The sequence below is a fragment of the Xenopus laevis genome, chromosome 8L (genome assembly GCF_017654675.1).
Source record: "Xenopus laevis strain J_2021 chromosome 8L, Xenopus_laevis_v10.1, whole genome shotgun sequence".
NCBI lineage: Eukaryota > Metazoa > Chordata > Amphibia > Anura > Pipidae > Xenopus > Xenopus laevis.
The window spans coordinates 97,544,437-97,566,496 of NC_054385.1; the positions used below are offsets into that span (position 1 = coordinate 97,544,437).

The following is a 22,060-nucleotide window of genomic DNA, read 5'->3' on the forward strand; positions in this document are numbered from 1 at the left end:
AGCAGCTCTCCAGTTTGCACTTTCAGGGTCCATATAACCCCAGCAACCATGCATTCATTTGAATGAGACTGGAATATGAGTAGGAGAGGACCTGAATAGAAAGATGAGTAATACAAAGTAGCAATAACATTACATTTGTAGAATTACAGAGCATTTGTTTTTAGATGGGGTCAGTGACCCCCATTTGAAAGCTCGAAGAAGAAGACAAATACTGTAGTTCAGCTCATAGGTCAAATGACCAACAAAAAGGAATATCAATGATTTGACCTATGAGCTGAATGTTGTATATATAACAGAGAACACCATAGCTTTATTGTAATCAGGTTGAAAAGGAACTAAAATGTTCTGAAAGCTTGCTATAATTATATTAGTTAGCCAATAAAGGTATCACCTTTATACTTTTGTTATTTTTTATTTCAAAAGGGTGGCCCTGTAACATTTCTACCGGCTAACACAGTACAGCAACTTTACCTGCTATAACATACTAAAAGTTACCATGAACGTGAACTACCCCTTTCAGCCTCCACAGCCAGTAGAAATCCAGCCTATAGTTAAAAAAGCACCCGCTAACTAGAAAGTATCATAATCACATGATATTATGATATTTAAGATGCCGCACATATTTTCAGGGTTTTTTTTTGTATTGCAAGAAAATCTATTTTTAGTGAGAAATTCAGTTGAGAAAGGAGTTTTTCTCAAATGTTGTTTCTCACCTTTTTGCACATCGTTTCTGTTTTAACATATTTGCTAATTTGCACTGGTGGTATGGGTATGCCATTGTTTGTAATATAGATGCATTGTTGTATTCATATTTTAAATTTATTAAAACAGTTTTTCACTTTTGCATATACCACTGTGTGCTACATTTAATAAGGAGTGCATTGGGCTATTCTAGAAACCAACACATGCCTGGATTTAATGTAGATGTAAGCAGTGGCGGAACTACTGGGGGAGCAGGGGGTGCGAGCGGGCCAGGGCCCGCACCCCCTTTGGGCCCCCGGCAGTCCATGCGCCACTAACAAATGCGGCCGTACGGAGGGGGGCGGGGCCCGGCTGCGTGTCACGCACCAAGGCCCGCCCCTCTCTAGGATCGATACTGGATGTAAGCATACTTTTTCTCTAAATGATAGCAACAGGTCATCTATGTTGATCTGGATCCCATTTGAAGGTAAAGGTGACCAGGGGCGTAACTATAGAGGAAGCAGACCCTGCAGCTGCAGGGGGGCCCAGGAGGTATAGGGGCCCCATGAGCCCATAATTCATATACAGTTTCAATAAATATTGAAAAAACAAGTCAACGTCTAAACATTTTGGGGGCCTAAAAAATAGTTTGCTGTGGGGCACAGTAATATCTAGTTACGCCACTGAAGGTGACCATACATGTTACAATAATGATCTTTCCTGCAACCATTGGTCACAGGAAAGATTGTTTGTTTTCAATACAGATATTTAGAGCAGAATCATCAGATATACAGGTAGAAACAATGGAATTCTAGCTCTATCTGATGATTCAGTAGTAAATAGTGGCTGATGTTCACATGCCTATAAAATTCTTCAACCTGCCCAATCAATGAGCCGACTGATATTCAAGTCTTTTGCAGATATCTGTTGACACATATTATCTGTGCCTGTATGGCCACCTTAAAGGTGCGGATCTCTCTCTGATATGCCCACCTTGAGGTGGGCAATATCGGGCTGAGCCGATCGTGGGCCCTAGGGTCTGACATAGTAGTTACAGTCACCCACATATTGAGGATTTGTACGACTGTATCTTTGTGTCTATGGCCAGCTTTAAAGAGCAGATTTTCTTTTTTAAAAAATGAAAATTTTCTCTGAGAGTTACAAGGGGCAACTGTTTACCACTTTGGTAAAGACAAGTTTCTGGTGGCTAAAATAGCACTGATTTTGACACAAAACCTACCTTCAAAGGAAGATTTGAAATCATTTTAATGTTGAGCAAACAGGGTACCTTACAGTGGAATCATTTTGGAGCCCTCAAAAAAGTTTTTTGTATGCTTGGCAGCTCACCTGTGGGCCCCCTATACAGAAGAAACAGCCCCCCATGCTTCCTCTATAGTTATGCCACTGGCATCTATCCTTTTTTTCCAAATTGTTTTATTGATTTTTAAATTTTTCCAACAAAACAAAAATTAAGTATATACAATTACATTCAGGTTACACAGAGTCAGTGACATTTCAAAGGTTATTCAACATGTCATATTAAACCAAACACAAGGTGTGATTATTCTTGCATTATCCTTAGAAATATATAACTTGCATATTTAGTACACTGGCACCTATCTTGACTGCCTTCGTGCATCTGGAAATATTTCAGCCTTATGTCATTTATTAAATATGAGCTTCTGGTCAACCCAAACACTGAAAATGCAACAACAAAGAAATCTATCCTCTTAAAGGGGAACTCCGGCTTCCAAACCAAAATTTGATAAAGAGGCACTGTGATCTTGTGTTCCTTATTGAAATCACATGTGCAGGGAATTGTGGGGTTTGGAGGATGCAGGCTGAGGACAGATGGCTGTTGATACAAAGTAACAGTAGTCAGACAGTCAGACAGTAGTCAGACAGCTCAGCAAAGTTGTCAGACAGCAGAGAGCAGGGGACTGTTCCAAACCATTAAAAATCATGAAAAGTCTGAATATTTTTTAATTAATGTATATTGCAAAGTTGCTTAAAAATTATGTTTACTTTTCAAAAAGCTTAAATTTTAAAAAATATAAATTAATTAACTTTATAATGTGTGTGGATTTTCCCTTTAAGGAGGGTAATGTATACAGAAAATATTGGCACCAGTAACATGATTAAAAATGCCAGTTCTATGCTATATATAAGTATTTATTTTTATATGCAGTAAAAAAAACACAAAGCTGGAATAATTCAGCAAATATTACAGTATTCCACACTAAATTAATTTGTTACACCCAAAGACTTCATATTTGCTTGCACAACCTTTACACAAAATCCTACATTCCCATGGCGTTCCACCTACGGTGACATCACCAGCCTGTTCCAACCTCTCAGAAGAAGCCACTGCCTGTTTCTCTTATGTCGCTGGTGACCTCTGCACCTATGCTCCACCCATACCTGATGTCTAGAAAAGAACAGGCTGGCATAAAAATTATTGGTAAACGTCATGCTGGGTTTGGTGCAGATTGAGATGGGGCATTAGGTTCATACAGCTCATTGAATTGCTGGCCTATGAATCACAACCTCCAAGCACTCAACTGCAGCAATAATATTCCCAAATAAAATGAGGCAAACACCCTGGGCTTAATTTTGGTAATTGCAGTCCCAGATCCCTTTCATTATCTGATGGATGATTGTATCACTGATCTCTCCACCAACATTGTCCCCATCATTTGGAGAGCAAGCACTAAGTTTATTTGGCAGGCCATATTCCTTGTAGTTCAAGGCACTGGCAAAAGGTAGGAAGAATACACAGCTGCATTTATACATAGTATCCAAGGTATTGACACAACAACTGCAATTTGTATATGCCTTTAAAAGGGCAGGAGAGGGTTTTGGAAGAGGCAGTGCTTGTGCTGGGCCCCTCTGAAGATTTATTTGCGGGGTGAAGAGGCACAGGCAGTTTAAAGGTACGGTACTCTACTGATTGTGACTTGCTGTAAATGGTGTTACAGAGACAAGAAGTACATCATTTAGGTAAAAGAGGTTAGACAGAATGTCTTTAAGAAACTTTTGTTAAAGGAGAAGGAAAGTTGTTTATCACTTGGGGGTGCCAAATGTTATGTACCCCAAAGTGAATGTATTTACTTACCTTGAAACCCCGGGCCGGTGCTCCTATCAGCAGAAAACTGCACCGGCCCAGGGTTATTCCAGGGAGCACCACGGAGCGATCCTCTTCCAGCTTCTTCTGTCTTCAAATTTCCGGGGGCAGACGCATGCGCAGTAGAATGAAAAAGCTGACTTTTTAGTTAAAGTTCGGCTTCTCACTCTATTGTGTATGCGCAGCCGCTAGAAGAAAAAAGAAGCAGGAAGAGATTGCTCCGTGGTGCTCACTGGTATAACCCCGGGCCAATGCAGTTTTCTGCTGATAGGAGCACTGGCCCAGGGTTGCAGATAAAACAATACAATCACTTGGGGGTGCCTAACATTTGGCACCCCCAAGTGGTAAACATCTTTCCTTCTCCTTTAATGTACTGAGGAGCAACCCGTGAATTAATAAGGCATGTGGGTAACAGCAGAGTAGCAGAATAGAGTTAGCATTTGGCAAATATTGTTCTACTTTTCCCTTGGGTCACCCTTTTGTGTGTGTCACTCTGATAACATGACAGGAAATAATGCAGGTTCTAACTGAAACAGGAAGAGGTGTGGGCGTAAAAACCCTCCTCTTATATCCTCTTTCTTTCATTACTTTTCTTGCATGTTTCATTGCATTATATGACTGATCTAGGAGACGTGTTAGGTAAAAAAACCAAGAATGTGCCAGTGCATTAAACTCCTTTAGAAATAGAAGGAATGTGCTTTAAAAAGTTGTGTTTCTGGTTACTTTATTGGAAATATCTGCAAAAACCCTACTAGACCCGCCCATCTGTTCCACTAAGAGCCGGGCCAACCCAGCCAGGCGCCCTAGGCGAGCGAGCGTGCATTCAGAAGCACATTTACTCACAAAAATTCCAGCAGCGGCCGGGGAGAGACGGAAACTGTGCGCAGATGCGCAGAAGCGCATCTATGCACAGAAATTACAGCAGCGGCCGGGGAGACGGGACCGGACATGGCGCCCCCCCCCAGCTTTGCGCCCTAGGCATGTGCCTATTCTGCCTACCCCTAGTTCTGGCCCTGGTTCCACTTCCTGCTGCCTCCTTTCCCAGCAATCAGCTCACTGCACTGTAGGATAGGAACCAATCAGCAGCTAGGCTGACCTGATAGGGAACTGAAGCCTCTCTTTGCTTGTATAACTGCAGGGCTGTTATTGGCTGTCCCCCTTTTTCTGTGCTTCTGGCAGGGACCATTATAACACGTTTACCCTTCAGGGACAGGGACCAGAGAACATCTATGGGGAGCTCAAATAAAGGTGCTTATTTTGAAGACAATATTTTTGCCCAAAAGTAAAACCGGCACCATATAGTATACATTAGTGCCTACAAGAATAAGGTTTTTTTTATCCTATATGTCTCCTTTAAAAATGCAAATCCCTGATGGCAGCCCTGGCTAAAGTTACTGAAAACAGGAACAACCAAATAGTTACTACAAAAATGCATAACACACCTTCTCTTCACTAAAGGGCGATAAAAAACATTGATATTGAATATTGCACCTAAAATTTTAGTGAATTATCTATTCTCTTCGTTCGTGAATGCGGTATCATGAGTTCTTACCCATAACAACAGCACTCTAATTTTTGAAATTCCTTCCAAAACAATATTAAATTTATTTATTGCTAAAATTGTGCATAAAATGCATGCCATGCACAATGAATCCTTCAGCAGGTTGCGACACTGCACCAGTAGCCCCAAAAATGTTATATACTTTATGCACAGTAATGATATTATAATGGAAGGGGTTTGATAGAGGTGCTTATCTCTATTCAGATGAAGACAATTATTTGACAGCAAACCTGGCTATGGAGGTTGATAGCATCCAACAGAGTTCAGAAGCTTTCTCTCAACAATACTTCATTTTCATAGCCCTAGTAAGATAATTTATCAGATATTTCCACCTAAAATGTATCATTACCTAATTTATTGGTGATTTTATATGTAAAAATGGTATACAATATATATTTTTTAAAACTTAATTTTCACTTTATTCGGTGTTTTAAAATTGTAAAAAAAATGTTAATTGTTTCTCTTCAAGGGTATCTACTCGTGTACTCTAATAAGCTCTTTTGCATGCAGTCAAGGTACTGCATAACTAAGGGCCTGACAAATCTGCACCTAATAGGAGGCCTGTAAACAAACTTCTTTAAAATACTTCTAAAAAGTATTTTAAAGTAGAAAGAAGGTATTAAACAGGGGGTCCAATTTGTTAGTCCCCCTCCCAGGGATTATCATTTTTTACCTGAGACCTCAGACCCCTTCTTTTCACTGAAAACAGCACCAGTGTGGAGTACAACTGTAGGGGGGACGATATAGCAATCTTCTTCCTCTGCATATATCTTCTGTACAGCCTGGCATTGGGTGCATATGCCCAGCAGAGCAAAAAATCAGTGTTTTGCTTCAAAGTATGAGTTTTAATACCTCCCAACATTTGAAAAATAGAAAGTGGGACAAAAAGATCTGCTGCAAAATGTTTTTGACCATGCCCATTTTATGGCCACGCCCACTAAATACTACAGCCATTTTACAAAATTTGACAGGTTATGGAAAGTTTGAACACATTTCTAGTGGTTTTAGGGCAATGTTTAATGTGTTATTACAGTTTTGCTAATGAAGGTGAATTACCCCTTAAGCTGCAAGTCACAGTTTCCCCAAAAGCCCTGCTTATTAAAAAGAGTTACAGTTGTAACTTTACTTATCTTAGTTATAATTGTATCTAATTGCAGGTGCCGAGTATTCTGGGCTCTCTGCCAAAAGCCTCTTATTTAATTACATTACAGAAACATTGTATCTTTTTCTGGCATCACTGCTGGAGATCAAAGAGATTTACATTTTAGTAAGAAAGGGGGGACTGTGGACTAAGCTGTCAAAATCAGGACTGTCCCGAGAAAAACGGGGCAGTTAGGAGCAGTAACGTAACTAGTGGGGGGCCAGGACATGCAGCCAGGCACCCCCACCCCATATGGCTTTAGTGGTGAGCAAGCTGCCAGGGGGCCCTGAGGGGGTGCGGGCCCTGGTACAATCGCATCCCCTGCTCCCCCAGTAGTTCAGCCATTGGTTGGGAGGTAGGAGTTCTACGTTGACTGCACAGTATGCATGGTATCTTTAGAGGAAGATAGTGTTGTGGCACTCTTACAGTAGTATCATGGGCCAGTGCACTTTTCAGTGAACAGGAGCACGGGTCCAGGGGTCTCCCAGTGATTTTGCCTTTTGTTCTCCTTTAAAGGAACACTTTAGTCTATAAAGGCTGGAGTCACTGGATGTCTAACAAAATAGCCAGAACACTACTTCCTGCTTTTCAGTTCTCTAACTCTGAGTTAGTCAGTGACTTTAAGGGGGGGCCACATGGGACATAACTGTTCAATGAGTTTGCAATTGATTCTTAGCATGCAGCTGAGATTCAAAAGAAAACATTTATGACCAATGTGGCCCCCCTCAAGGCACTGATTGGTTAATGCCTGGTAACCAATCAGTGGAAAACAAGAGAGCTACAAAGCAGGAAGTAGTGTTCTGGCTATTATGTTAGACATCCAGTCATTCCAGCCTTTATATATTACATTTTTGGCTAACTAACTGTATTAGAAATTTTTTTAATTTTACACAGCCTATTTACCCAGTTTTATTTTCATACGGAACAATTCTTTTAAGTGGATCCTTGAATTTTAACCTGTTTATATTCATGCTTCACATTTGGTGCTGGGTTCAAATACCCAGTCCATTTTTACCTTAAAAAGTTCCATAATGATAACAGGTGATCAGCACTATTTGCACTATAAAGCTGACCATAGGGGCATACAAATGTGTCAGCACTGCATTTTGGTCAGTGCCTGATAAGTTGGCAGATGAGGAAGTAACAAGGAGCAGAAGCTCCTTACCTACAGTATACCTGCTGTTTGATCAGGGCCCGGTGCACCCTTTCAACCCAAACCTACCCTACCCTGACTACCCCCCCCGCGCTCCCTACTCTCAGGTAGGAGAATGGGGGCAATTTCTGTATAGCTTTAGAGAAAGCAGACCCCTTGGTCCAGGCCCCCTGTCCCTATGACTCCAAGTCAGATGCGACCACTCTGGATCAGAACTCTTCCATGTAATCTCATATAATTACTTACCCCTGTCTAATTATGTAATTATATTGTCATATAAACTGCACATGTTATAGCATGAAATCATTCTTGTTCTAGCATGTTCACTTTAACCTCAAAAGTAATGTACCATCATGCATGCAGCAGAGAATCTCACACTAAGTATGACACGTACTCCTTTATTAGCAGTTATAGTTTCATTTTAATTTATCAGTAATAGAAATCGTTAAGCTTAAAAGTTCACTAAAGTAACCATCTTGTTCTCCAGAACGGAGTTCTTCTGCAGCCAAACCTTCATATTCTTTCCGGAGAGAATTCAAGAGAGTAAGGAGATTGCCATCCTTCAAGAACTCTGCCCTGCAGAGGGGTATTAATGTCAATACAGCTTTCAAAACTTTTTCTCGTGAGTCGTTTTCTGGCAACCTGAGAAGGTCGGAAATAATTGGACACCATCCTTGTTCAGTGATTGATTCCAGAAGATTGATCTGGTTGTACTGTTGATATTTCTGTTCATACTGCTCAGTATTATTTTCCTTGTAAAGCAGCATCTTTTCCATAATCATATCATAGAGTAAAGTGATCACCCGGATATACAGAGATTCTGCATTCTTTTCTTTAAAGAAGTTTTTCAGTATCTGAAGACCGCCCAGCTTCATGAAGCGCTGCTGAGCATATGGGAACTGACGCAGCATAGATGATAACGCATACAGAGTTTTCTTTTTTACTGAAACCTCTTGATCTGCTGCTAAAATGACTAACAGTTTTTGTAATGCACCTGCCTCAAATGCTTCAATTTGAACTTTAGGGTTACTACTCAGTGCTGAGCCAATGACGAATGCTGAATTTTCAATTAGCAATGTGTCTGTGCTGTTCAGACTGTTGATAAGCAGTTGAAGGGCTCCTAATTTTAGAAGGTTCTGAGCATTGTCCACCTGATGGACATAATATTCTAGATCATACAAGGCACTTACTTTTTCAGTTGTAGAGGATGAGCTGTTAAATCTGTTGACTATTTTTGTCATGATTTCAAAATCTGTCTCCACGTTGATATTAAGATCATTGAATGCTTTTTGCAAGTCCTCTATAGGCCGAAATCTTTGCTTGATATCTTGCAGGTAATCTTTTTCTTCTGCTGGACTGAGTTGTTCAGCTCCTTCTTTGAATTTAGTTAGAGCTTCTTTTAGCTCTTTTTTTGTGTATTTGTCAGAGATGGTTGAACTTTTGCGTGTCTGTTTTGGCCTATCCTTGCCCTCTTGCTCTTCTAGAAGTTTAGCTTCATTCTTTCCTGTCTGAAGATTCAGTCTCATGTGAAGTCCTGCAGGAACTGCCTGGCCAGGCTTTACAACTTGCCATTCCCTTGTAGGGTAAAATATTTCCTGATCCTCTGGATCCTGTTCATTTTCTACTATTGCTTCTACATTACCATAATCTTCAGCTTCAGTAACTTTAGTTAAAGCATATTCTGGACTCCGGTCGCTCAAGGCAACATAGAAACACAATGTTAATAAAACGAAGGTGGACATTTTCACATGGTTGGAAATTCGTATAAAAGAACAGTATAAATCCATGGTAAGAACTTGCAAAGGAGCATAAGTAGAACCAGGATCCAGTTTTCACACGAACTGCTTGATGTGAACACAGCTGCACAGTTTCCCAAACTGGAATGTTACTCTCAAAATATAACCTGGTAAAGGGAGAAACAGCAGGAAAGAACTTGAGAATTTTTACACCTGATTAAATACACAGTGTTTTATAAACATAGGCCCTTGCTCTATAAATTATCATTCTTAAAGACAAGGTTTTTAGGATTACCTTGAAGCAGCATCAATACAAGAACATATAGAGGGAAGTGTGATACTAATCTCAGATTGTCAACTGCTAATAGTGCTTTCTTTTCTGATTTACTTGGTTCTTACAGCAGTAGCAGAAGGAGAACATTATTTAATTCAACTTCCCTCACATGTTTAGGGTGGTGGCAGATAGTCGCCCAGCAACAAATCTTCTCTACTGCCGATGACCAATCTCCCCAAAATGCCTTCCCACCGGCAAAAATATGAATCGCCGATAGAATGGCATCGCTTCAGATTTCCGGTCAAATAAAGGTATTTGGGGAGATTAATCGCCCGCAATAGAGAAGATTTGTTGCTGAGTGAATAATCTCCCCGTCTGCCACCACCCTTAGGGCAGAGACACACGCTGCAATTCGGGATGATTAGTCACCCAGTGACAAATCTCCTCTTCTTCAGGGTGACTAATCTCCCCAAACTTCCTCCCCTGCCTTCTTGCTGGCTAGAATGAAAATCGCTGGCGGCATGGCACTTGGAGCGTTTCACTTTCTGAAGTCGGCCAAAGTTTCCTTGTGAGGCAACTTCGGAAAACAAAGTGTTCCGAGTGCCATCCCACCGGCGATTTTCATTTCAAGAGATTTTGGGAGACTGAAGCGACACATGGGAGATTAGTCGTCTGCAGAAGCAGAGATTTATCGCTATTAATCTCCTGGTATGCCATTAGGGCAGAGACATGCTGTGATTCGGGGAGATTAGTCACCTGGTGACAAATCTCCCCGAACTGCCTCCCTGCTCTTCATTTTCTGAGTTTTCACCCCAAAGAAGAGGAGATTTGTCACCGGGCAACTAATCTCCCCGAATCGCAGCGTGTGTCTCTACCCTTAAACTCCTGTGTAACTCCTAATTCAAGCTCATTATACAGAGAGTGATGTAAACAAACACTATTAATTACCGGAGGAGAGAAAGGAATGCAAGAAGGCTAAAGAATTTTACAATATTTCATAGCACCAGACCAATATAAATTAGAATGTACAGCAAACACTAGAAAATGGTTCATGCTGCATTCAGAAGGTTGAGAAAAAAGTTTAGCATATTTAAATGTATAAAGATACATTTTGAAATGTATCAGGTTCAGACTCTGAACTGTTACAATTTTGCAACATTTAGTTGATACATTTCTCAGCAGCAGCTATAGTATTAGCAACTATTGAATCAATTATAACAACGGCCTTAAATTAAACTCAGGGATTCTGCTCAACAGGGACAAAGATAAGAATCAACTAAATGTATCAATTTAGAGAGTCAGCAATCCCCCCTCCCAGATCTGCTTTAGACAGGTGAAAAATTAGACTTCACACTTCAATATTAGAGACAGTCACACACAGAAAATAGAAAGTACGGGAAAAAGGTCTTTATTTCTGTGAACTATATGAAACCAATTGAACTGAAAAAAATGTTGCTAGGTGAACAACCCTTTTAAGATAGGAGGATCCCAATTACAGAAAGATATGTTATATGGAAACCCCCTGGTCCCATACCTGTATCAGCATGTTGTGCTTATTCCATACGGTGATTGAATATGCAATGTGGTTGTCGTGAGACATTGACCCTGGCAACCAGAAAGCAGATTAGGTGTGAGGATACATATGTGCTATGGTATTTTAACTGGTTGGCTTTCATTTCTGGCCCTATTTTTTCATTTCCAAACTGCTGCCTGTTTGCGAGGGTAGACTAAGTAAATCTTGCAGTTCAAAGTAATATGTGGATATATATATATATATATATATATATATATATATATAAATAAATATGTGTCCATAATACACTTGATTCCTGCTTATAAACAGTGTTTGTGTCCAGCATGCATTGTTGTTATGACATGGGTCTCAGCTTCACTTCTCTAACAGCAAAACTCCAGCTCCATAACAAACTGCTTTTGTTTGGGAAGCTGGGACACATAATCTCAGATAATCTGGAGAGCACAATAAGAGATCACAGAGCTACACAGCATGTGTTCACTCACCTGGGTCACCTGCAGCTCACTTATTCAACTGAACCCGGAAGCCACTTTATTTTCCTTTACAACACGTCAGCTTACTTCTGCACATGTGCACAACGTCTTAAAGCGGCAATGCTCAAAAGACAGACCCTTAAAGGAGACGTCTCGTGTCTTGCTCATCTCTCAGTAATATATTTGCCTTTCTTTTAAATGTATATTGGCCCAGAAAAAAAACGTGGCTTTAATGGAATTTTACCTCTTTAAAATGTCATTATATCAGAGCTGCAAAGAGATCCTGTCTGCTTAGTGTCTGGGCTGAAATGAGAGCTGAGCGTTCCCTTTTATTCTTCCACAGGAAGTGATCATTAACTGTGAGTGACAAGCAGAACTGTGCAATAGCAACCCAAGTCCCACCCCCATGTATCTGTTTTGCTCACAGCCTGTACAGACAGTCTCAGATTTTTCCTGCTCATGGTGATTAGTGGAGCTGTACATTCAGTGGCGTAACTAGATATTACTGGGCCCCACAGCAAATTATTTTTCAGGCCCCCAAAATGTTTAGAGGTTGACTTGTTTTACCAATATTTATTGAAATTGTATATGAATTAGGGCCTCATGGGGCCCCTATACCTCCTGGTCCCCCCTGCAGCCGCAGGGTCTGCTTCCTCTATAGTTACGCCCCTGTGTACATTTCCCCCAAACTTTATAGTTCCATTGTGTCCCATGTAAACTGAACACTTTGGTATTCAGTGGTGGGCTGGGGTGATAGCTATAAAAGAAATTCAGTTTTTTTTTTTTACATCTATATGTACCCATGGGTTTCTTCATGAAGCTGCTGTCTTATGTATGGGTTCCTGTATAGAAAATAAGGCCCTGGGTAGTGGCCCTACAGCTTGGGTTGCCACCTTTTCTTGAAAAAAATACTGGCCTTCGTATATTTTTATGCATTTCCACTATTAATAACATTGGAATCAAGCTTAATTTTTACTGACCAGGCCACTAAAATACACGGCAGGTGGCAACTCTACCTACAGCGCATAGTGAACAAGAATTGCCTACACCCTGGAGCTGGATAGCCACTTTGTGCTTTTTTCTAATCAGTGGCGTAACTACCATACAGCAAACACTGCAGACTATATGGTTTTAGCTTTGCCAGCCTGGCATCCATGCTTGTTAACCAGCAAAGCTACCAACCACTGATGCTGTTGATGATTGCTGCGAGCGATTGCACCAGTTGGGAGGGGTGGGAAACTTTTCTGTGGGGAGTCTGGCTCCCAATGGTTACAGCACTGTGACTAATAATAAGAATACTCTTCCATTTGAGTAGGTGGCAGCATCGGACCATTTTATTCTCGGAAACCGTGAAGGGGACAAGGTAGGAAGGACGGGGGCAGTGGCAAGGGCTTCATGCAGGTAGTGAGCCTGGGCCGGTGGGCCTCAGCCCACCAGGTTTTCTCACAGTGTCCCGCCAGCCCAGTCCGGTCCCTTCAGCTGTCAGAGAACTACTACTTACATCCATTGCTGCCAGGAGGCACTTAACAAGTTTTCTAACTGGAAAATGTAATTAGAATATTGGCTCTGAAGGTAATTGCGAGGTGGTCATCACGTCAGCAGAACCCAAAATGCCTCTGCTTCAATCCATAGTTGAATGCAGTTGTTTTTCTGTGACAGCTTGTGGACAACTTAGTTATAATAATGCATAAGAAAGTTGCCCTCCTACTGTGTTTTAATACATTTACTCACTTTTAGGGAAATGATGGATAGAGACAGAAACGTATACAGAAGAAGCAAACCCAGTGGTCAGGGCCCCCAGGTCCCCCCCCCCCACGACTGCAAGGTCAGCTTCCTCTATAGCTATGCCACTAGATGGAGTGTTTTGCTGACCCTGGATTGTAAGTGTATAAGTAAGTTTTATGTAAGTCGGGTGTATGTAATGCATTTTACATAGGTGACTCTGCTTCCCATGATACACTGGGACAGCTTTCCCGTTGCTGCTCGCACTTACCCCATGCACCTACCTTTTGTGTTCCTACAGGGGGATTTGGGACTACATCACTTCTGCATAGGATTGCCACTTGGCCAGTAAAAATTATACTTTATGCCAATGTAATTAATTTGGAAGAAAAGCAACATTTATAGCAAGGCTGGTATCTTTTCCAGAACAGTTAACAACAAACCATCTGAGGCACACTGCTGTTTGAGACAAGGTTCCCACCTTGCTTCATGGCAAAGCATCCCTGGCTGTAAGTCTTGCAGACGTGCCCCATGGGAAGCAGAAGTTCCAAGGCACCAAAAATACCTTTCCATTAAACAAGCAGTTTTATTATTCAATGATATTGTTGTTATGATTATTAACTTGTATTGATAAAGCAACACCATATTACACTGCACTGTACAATAAATGGGTGTATACACTGAACATAAAGATTACATACAGAAAACATCAACCGGTTTACCAGAGAAGTAAAAATGGCCCTGCCCTAATGAACTTGCGATCAAAAAAAAAAAGTTGAAAAACTTGCTGTGTCACTTTAACAAAAGCCACTCCAGGTCCTGAATTTACATTTTTTTTTACCAGAAATGTGCATTTTTTGTTATACAGTACAAACCTGCACTTTATAAACGGCTAATTGATGAAGTGCAGGTGGAGGGAGCAAAGCCATATTTATTAAAAGTCAGCTGAGGACCTTTTTTTCTACTATATATAATATTCAAATATCACATTACAGTGTTGACATCTTATATCATATTTTTACAGAATTAAATTATTTATCTTCTTATTGTCTGTACGATGTCTCTTATGGATTTGTCCTTGGTTTTATGAGATGTACACAAGATGTTTTTGTTATTTTTGCTTTTGTATTTGTTTTCATTTATGAGATGTGCATAATTCCCAAAAAGAGTTTGTGATCCCTTTAAATTGTAAATAGGCCTTCTATGTTTTTTCCCTCCCCCTTTTTCTGGTTGGTCTTTTGACCTTTAAATATTGACCCTTCTTTGAAAAATGTTCAAGCCCATGACTAAGTGTCCTAGAGACACGAAACGCATCAGGCAAGAGATGTTTGTACAATAAAGATTTCTATTTTTATTTATTCTCTGGTCTGATCTATTTGTGGCATTCCGGAGTGCCTTGCACCAACATTTGTTTGTCTGCCACCTGAGGACCTTTACCTATGGCAGCAGCTTTTGAGGAGTGGCACTTGGGTGCCTTTACCTCGGATGAGGGGTATAGGGCCCACTGGGCTGGTAACCAGAAGTGATGTGTGCTGGAAGTGACGTCAGTCGTAAGTTAGGGGTGCTAAATACATTGCTAGAAGGGGGAATCAGGTTTGTTGCCTCAAAAGACAGCAAACAGAAGCTTTGCTGATAATATACTTGTAACCAGGGCCGCCATCAGGGGGGGACAGGGGGGACAAGCGTACCGGGCCCGGGCATGAAGGGGGGCCCGGCAGCGCTGCATTTTTTTGAAGATCCGGGCCCCCCTTACGAGCGCCCGAGCCGTACGTCTTGCCTCTTCAGTGCCGAATGCGGAAGTGCCGAAAAGCCGAAGCCGATGCGATGAAAAGACCCGAAGTCACGGAAAAAGCCGAAGTCACGAAGCGCCGAAAAGACCCGAAGTCACGAAAACAGCCGAAGCCGAAGTCCTGAAGCAGCGCAAAGACCCGAAGTCACGAAAACAGCCGAAGCCGAAGTCCTGAAGCGGTGAAAAGACCCGAAGTCACGAAAGGAGGCGAAGTTGAAGTACTGAAGCCATGAGTTCAATTCTACTGAACACCAGTTTGTGTTTTTTTTTTTTTAATCCCCTGGCCACCAATGTATTATTTTAATATTCTATAGGCCCCTGCCACCAATCTTTTTTTTAAAACTTTTGTTTTTGGGGCCCCAATTTTTTTTTTAACTCGTAAGGGGCCCCTTGCCACCATTGTTTTCTTTTGGGTTTTTTTTTTTTAAAAAAAAAATTAATTTTCTTTTTGGTGGCCCCAAATTTTTTTAACTTGTAAGGGGGCCCCTGCCACCAGTTTTTTTTTTTCAAATTTTTTTTTGGGGCCCCAATTTGTTTTTAACTTATAAGGGGGCCCCTGCCGCCAATGTTTTTTTTTTTTTTCAAAAAAAATTTAATTTTTTTTCAAATTTTTTTTTGGGGCCCCAATTTGTTTTTAACTTAGAAGGGGGCCCCTGCCACCAATGTTTGTTTATTTTTTAGTTTTTTTTACATTTTTTTTTGTTGGGGCCCCAAGTTTTTTTTAACAGGGGGCCCCTGCCACCAATGTTTTTAAAAAAAAAAAAATTTTAATTTTTTTTTTTTGGGGCCCCAATTTTTTTTATAAGGGGGCCCTGACCATCAATAGCTTTTTACAACTTGTGTGGGGGGGGGGGTTACTTTTTTAGCGCTGATGTCTGTGTGGTCTTTTAACTGCGATGTGGGCGGGATATGGGGCGGAGCTTGGTCGTCAGTGTGGGCGGGGCCCAGGGGGCCCCAAAAATTTTGTTGTACGGGGCCCCGTGATTTCTAATGGCGGCCCTGCTTGTAACTGCTCAATCTGTTCTGCCTCATTTGCAACAAGGAGCGGATCTGGGCCTGCTGAGAAACACAGGATGAGAATCCACTTTTCCGCTCCTATTTGATGTGCCTGCACCCAAATTGCCTCAGCTTGGGTGCAGACAGACATGCATTTTGCTCCACAATCCACCGCCTCTGCATGCACCCGAGCCAGGCAATGTATCTGGCTGGCAGCAGAAGAGGAGCTGGATTCCTCAGGCTGAGATCTGATACATGTGCACATCACTAGTGCAGATTATTAGCCTATGTCATACGAACGATTGTCCGTGCCAATCTTCTGACCTGCAGCTAACCATTCAGATTAATATAAAGTAGCAAATAGAACACATCACATGATGAGCAGGCCATTAAGTGACAGACAGCAATTGTATGAAAGTTATGTCCGACAAACAGTAGTGACGGTCTCCCATTGATATTGGCAATACATGCAGATTTATTATCGATAGCCGATATAAATCTTTTAACCTGACTGACTGACTGATCGACATGTCGGGACGCTCCACACACGATCCGAAAATCATACAAATCTTTGTTTCGTATGATGGCCAGTTTTAGGCTTAATAAAACAGAGGACTCCCTCATGACATGGGGTTTGTGTACACCTCTGTGACAGCAGGAGGGCCCCAGCATAAAAATAAGAACTACTGCTTTAATTGAAGGTGTATGTCCCATGGGAGGCTGTTATACAGAGGAGAAGATATGCACATAAAAGTGCAGGGAGTGAGATTTATAATATGTATGCAGCAGAGAAAAGCAGGAGAGCTGCAGCTTCACTAATCACCCTCAGCAGCACAACAGTTCGATTAGACTGAGAGCAGAAAGACATGAGGGCGGGGCTTGGGCTCCTATTGCAGAGTTTTGCTTGTCACTCACTGACATGACCACTTCCTGTGGAAGAATGGAAGGATACGCCCAGCCCTCATTTCAGCTCGGGCACTGAGCAAAGAGGATATTACTGCAGCTCTGCTTCAATGACGTTCTTATGAGGTAAAATGCCATTTCGGACATTTTTTTGAGGGCGCTATACATTTAAAGGAGAGGGGGCATATAACACCAGGCAATGAGAGCGACACATTATGCCTCTTTATCTAACGCCCATTTGCAGAGATGTTGTGATGCCTCCTTCATTGCTGCTCCTCTGCATCCCTTTCAGTTTTTAGTAGAAATGTTTGAGCAAGAACTGTAGATTTGCATGTCAACATCATGTCAGGGTGACAGTGATCTGCCCAGGGCATTTTTTGTATCCTTTTTCCATTTAGTATGAAGAGAAATAAAGTTGTAAAAAAAAAAAAATCAAAAAAAAAAATCAGTTTTTTAAATTCTTTTAACTTTGGTATGTAAAGTTTCTACAGATCCTACATTTATGTGCTTTTTCTTTGCATTTATATTTACAGGCACATCACACAAAGAAATGTAAAACTGCAGCATATTTTCCGCTCGACTTGAAGAGAATTCAGCCTGGCGTTGCCGTGGATATGCCTGCTGGGGGCACACTGGGATTTACAAAGCTGGAAGTGCTGAAAAACTTGCGTATTGATGTTATTGTACTCTGAAGAGCACAGGGCCCCACAGAATTAGTGACACAGAGTGCCTGTCTGGACTCCCTGTTATACTATACTATTATATCATCAGTGTCTCTACTGTACCCCTACAAGTGCAGCTCTCTTGGGCTTCCAGTGCTGTTGTTCTGCCTGGGTGATGTGACAAGGCATCGGTGTCAGGAGCTGTGAAGATGGAGGCTGGAGGTGGAAGAGTGGAACATGGCAGGGAGCCAGGGGAAAGAGAAATGCATGCCATGGTGAGAATACATCTATTGATTTATTAAGGAATATGGCCCTGTATCAAAGCTATAAGACTGGCAACCAGGTCCGGACTGAGAATTAAAATAGGTCCTGGCATTTCAGGTACACAGAGGCCCAATCAGCCCACATAGAGGCCCAAACAGCCGCCACCAGCCCATTAAATACTGACTTTAAATGGGACCTTATAGCAGGCCCTCTGGCATTTGCCAGAACCCACAGATTGCCAGTCCGGGCCTGCTGGCAACACTGGAAGTTTGCAAACGGGTGATCCCTTGTTTATTCCATGGTGCTTCAGACAACCGATCAAATGTTTTGGGACCACATGTCCAGGTGTAAGGTTGTCTGGAGCAACATGCAATAAATAAGGGATCACCTTGTTTGCAGCATTCAAGGTATCGGCTTCTCATTTGTTCCTGGATTACTTAACTGGCGTGTGGCTAGGCCAGTGCCAATACCTGCATTCGCCATCTACAATAACCTGTTTTTAACACTGGAAGTTTAACATTAGTCGGACAGATGCAGAGGGTAGGAGCAGGGCTAGTGAGGTTACTGAGAGAGTCCCAACACCGGGGGCAGTGAGAGTGTTTAGTAAGACGTTGAATGTCGCAGCAATGAAAGCGGTGCCACTGAAACTGGCCCAACAGGCATTCAGGGCCCCACCTAATTTCTATATAATAAGGTAAAATTCAAATACATGTGAAGATGGTGTCCTCAAACAAGTGAATCTTTCAATGATATGCAAATTGTCACAGCCAGCCCTAGGCTAGCGAATGAGACAAATTAATGCTGACTGCTCTGGGTGCCTGTTCTCTCTAATTAAAAGTGTCTGGTCTTTTTTTTTTTTTTATATACTTTATAGTATATGCCTAGGGTGTCGGTAGCCACTGCGTTTTACTGTAATAATATAAAAGTGAATTCTTCCTATAGACGCTTGTAGGACTGTGTGCTGTATTTGCTAAAGTGCACGGAACAATTATTTTAGAGTGGGGGGTTGGGAAAGCACTCAGACATTGTGCCTGTGGTGTTTCTCTGCATCTCGCTGTATTTCATTTTCCTAGGGTACCAGTAATGTACACCATCATTTACTATTATGTCTTTGGGGTGGCATGGCAGAACCAACTGCCTTACACTTAATTAAAGGACCAGTTACATCAAAAAAATGACATTGTTTTAATGTAATAAAAATATAATGCAGTGTTGGCCCTACTAATAAGGGCCAGGACACACACTGCTATTTCTGGAGATTAGTCGCCCAGCGACAAATCGCTACTTCTTTGGGCGACTATTCTCCCTGAAACTGCCTTCCCGTCTGCTTGAATGTAAATCGCAGGCGGGATGGCAGTCAGATTCATTTGTCTTTCCGAAGTCGCCCTAAGTTTCCTCGTGAGGCAACTTCGGGCGACTTCGGAAAACGAAGCGAAAAAAAGCTCAAGTTACACAGTAGATGGCAAATAAGTTCTGTAGAACATAATGTTATCTGTTATCTACTATTTATCCTTTACCATATAGCCCTTTTTCATTTTCCACCATTGCTACTCAGCAGCTTGTTTATATGAACTATAGTAGTGTTTCTGAAGCAAACAGATCGGTTTTACCAGTGCAGGGCAACACTACATGATATTTTCATTTCTTTGTTACTTTACTGGTGTTACTGTTCCTTTAAGATACACCAAATCCAGTATTTGGTTAGGAATTTGGCCGAACCCAAGCCTTTTTCAGCAGGAAATCGATTTGGAGGATTTGAAACACATGACCAAACTAAATCCGAACTCATGTAGCATTCGCATAATTTTCTGATTCATGAAAATACCTCACTATGAAAACAGGGTTCGGTCTGCACAGGATTCGGAATTCGCCTGAATCCTGAAAATAAAGATTTGGCACATCCATATAATGTGCTCGTGGGGCCAGTATTTTTTCATATTATTTTTCTTTTTAATATACAAATTACTTTTGCATACCTCCCAACATTTGGAAAATAGAAAGATGGATAAACAGATTTGCAACGCTACATGGGCCGAAATGTTTTTGACCACACCCATTTTATGGCCACACCTCCTAAATACCACATCCATTTTACAAAATTTGCAGGTTGTGGAAAGTTTGAACACATTTCTGGGGCTTTTAGGTTACAGTTTTATGTGTTATTACATTTTTGCTAATGACGGTGAATTGCTCTTTAAGCTGCAAGTCACAGTTTCCCCAAGAGACCTGCTTATCTTAAATTGTTACAAATGTATCTAAGTGCAGCTGCTGTATTCTGGGCTCTCTGCCAAAAGCCTCTTATTTAATTACATCTCAGAAACTTTGTGTATTTTTCTGGCTGTTCAGTGCAGGAAATCAAAGAGAAAGTCGGGACAGTTAAGTAACTCACAGTTGTGAGATCTGCTTTTGGCCATTAGTCTATATGTTGGTTTAAGTATACCTGGCACTGTATGTTGATGGCAATAGTGTGTGCTTGGTGGCTATGCTCAGTGATACCATTTGACACACCATTTGCTGCCTACTTGTTATGCCACTGCTGTATAATGTCTTCTGGTACCAGTGTCCAATACCAGTCACTGTATAATGTTCTTGGACTGCAGGAATCACTGCTTGTATATACTGTAATATGATGCTTTTACTAATTTTGCTTTATGTATATATGCTGAGAATCCTACAATTAATTACATCCACTTGTATGTGCTGGGCATGCTTTTTATTTACCCCCTTTTTTATTTTGTATGCCACATGTTGCTCTTGGTGTTCGGGATCTATTATCTGGAATGCTTGGGACTTGGTATTTTAATTGCAGAGAACCTAGCGTGCCCAGTGTTGTGTTTGACTTTCCAAGTACCATTAGCTGGCACTTGTACAAGGAAGTTCTATGGCTCACTCCTTCTGGAAATTGTTTGCTTCAGTAGTAACCTTTTTTGTTTTTTACACTATCCAATAGATGGCATTTTTCTTCTACTAACATGATCAGTTTTAAAGGACAAGGAAAGCCCAATGAACTGCACATTCACTGAGCTTTCCTTGTCCTTTAAAAATGTAATCTATAGTATGACTAAAAAAAAAAAAAAATCAAGGGGGTTATGTAATAAAAGAGCAGTAACCCATTGCAGCTAATCAGCTGGTAGAATTTACTGGTCTTCTGTCTAAGGGTAAGGCCAGACGAGGAGATTCGGGGAGGTTTTGTCGCCTGGTGACTAATTGAAACGTCTTTTGCGTGACTATCTCCCCGAACTGCCTCAGCGTTTTTTCCCCATAGGATTACAGCGCAAAATCGCCTGCGCTAATGCACACGCGGCGATGCGTTTTCAAGAGGCAACTTTGGGCGACTATTGAAAACGCATCGCCGCGTGTGCATTAGCGCAGGCGATTTTGCGCTGTAATCCTATGGGGAAAAAACGCTGAGGCAGTTCGGGGAGATAGTCGCGCAAAAGACGTGGCGATTAGTCGCCAGGCGACAAAACTTCCCCGAATCTCCTCGTCTGGCCTTGCCCTAAAGGCAGATGGGTTACTGCTACTGGGCAAACTTAGTGCTTTTTATTACAAATACCCCCATATGTAATAAAAGGCACTAAGTTTGCCCAGGAGCAGTTACCCATAACAACCAATAAGACATTTGCTTTGAAACAGGTGACCAGTAAATGCTACCTGCTGTTTGGTTGCTATGGGTTACTGCTCCTGAGCAAACTTAGTGCCTTTTATTACATAACCCCATAGGGGCTTACTTATCATGCTGTGTAAAACATTGGAAAAAAACTCACTGGTCCTGTTGCCCATAGCAACCAATCAGATATTTGCTTTTATTTTCTAACTTGTTGAAATATTTGCTGATTGGTTTTTATGGGTAACATCACCGGGGATGTTTTTCTCAAGTGTTTTACACAACTTACCCCAGAAAAAATGCAACAGCCCAGAAAAAAAGTAAAAAAAGCACAATTGTGTTTCTTACCTTCCCAGGGTGCACAGCCTTGCTCAGTAGAGTGAAATGCAAAAATGTTGCTTTACTGTAAGATGCATCTACCAAGTGACACCTAGAAAAAG

General features: G+C 41.4%; 2 protein-coding genes across 8 annotated transcripts in view; one reads left to right on the forward strand and one right to left on the reverse strand.

Annotated features, from left to right (window-relative positions):
* Window positions 1-8,042: 8,042 nt before the first annotated feature.
* sil1.L (SIL1 nucleotide exchange factor L homeolog) lies at window positions 8,043-12,014 on the reverse strand. 4 transcript variants are annotated; one of them, XM_041571989.1, is made up of 3 exons: window positions 11,690-11,997; window positions 11,205-11,275; window positions 8,043-9,563 (listed from the first exon to the last, which is right to left on the reverse strand). In XM_041571989.1, exon 3 carries the CDS (start codon window positions 9,445-9,447, stop codon window positions 8,077-8,079), a length of 1,371 nt encoding a protein of 456 aa, XP_041427923.1. In that variant the 5' UTR covers window positions 9,448-9,563; window positions 11,205-11,275; window positions 11,690-11,997; the 3' UTR covers window positions 8,043-8,076.
* Window positions 12,015-17,063: 5,049 nt separating this feature from the next.
* ubr1.L (ubiquitin protein ligase E3 component n-recognin 1 L homeolog) overlaps window positions 17,064-22,060 on the forward strand; it is an 81,791-nt gene continuing 76,794 nt past the window's right edge. For all 4 annotated transcript variants that reach the window (XM_018231054.2, XM_018231055.2, XM_018231057.2 and 1 more), the window contains exons 1-2: window positions 17,064-17,213; window positions 17,621-18,024. In XM_018231054.2, the coding sequence (XP_018086543.1) occupies window positions 17,959-18,024 (66 nt within the window). In that variant the 5' untranslated portion in view covers window positions 17,064-17,213; window positions 17,621-17,958. The remainder of the gene's footprint in view (window positions 17,214-17,620; window positions 18,025-22,060) is intronic.

What these genes read in the sequence shown, in the direction of transcription:
- sil1.L (XM_018228819.2), bottom strand. Translation starts at nt 9,447, where the DNA reads ATGGATTTATACTGTTCTTTTATACGAATTTCCAACCATGTGAAAATG.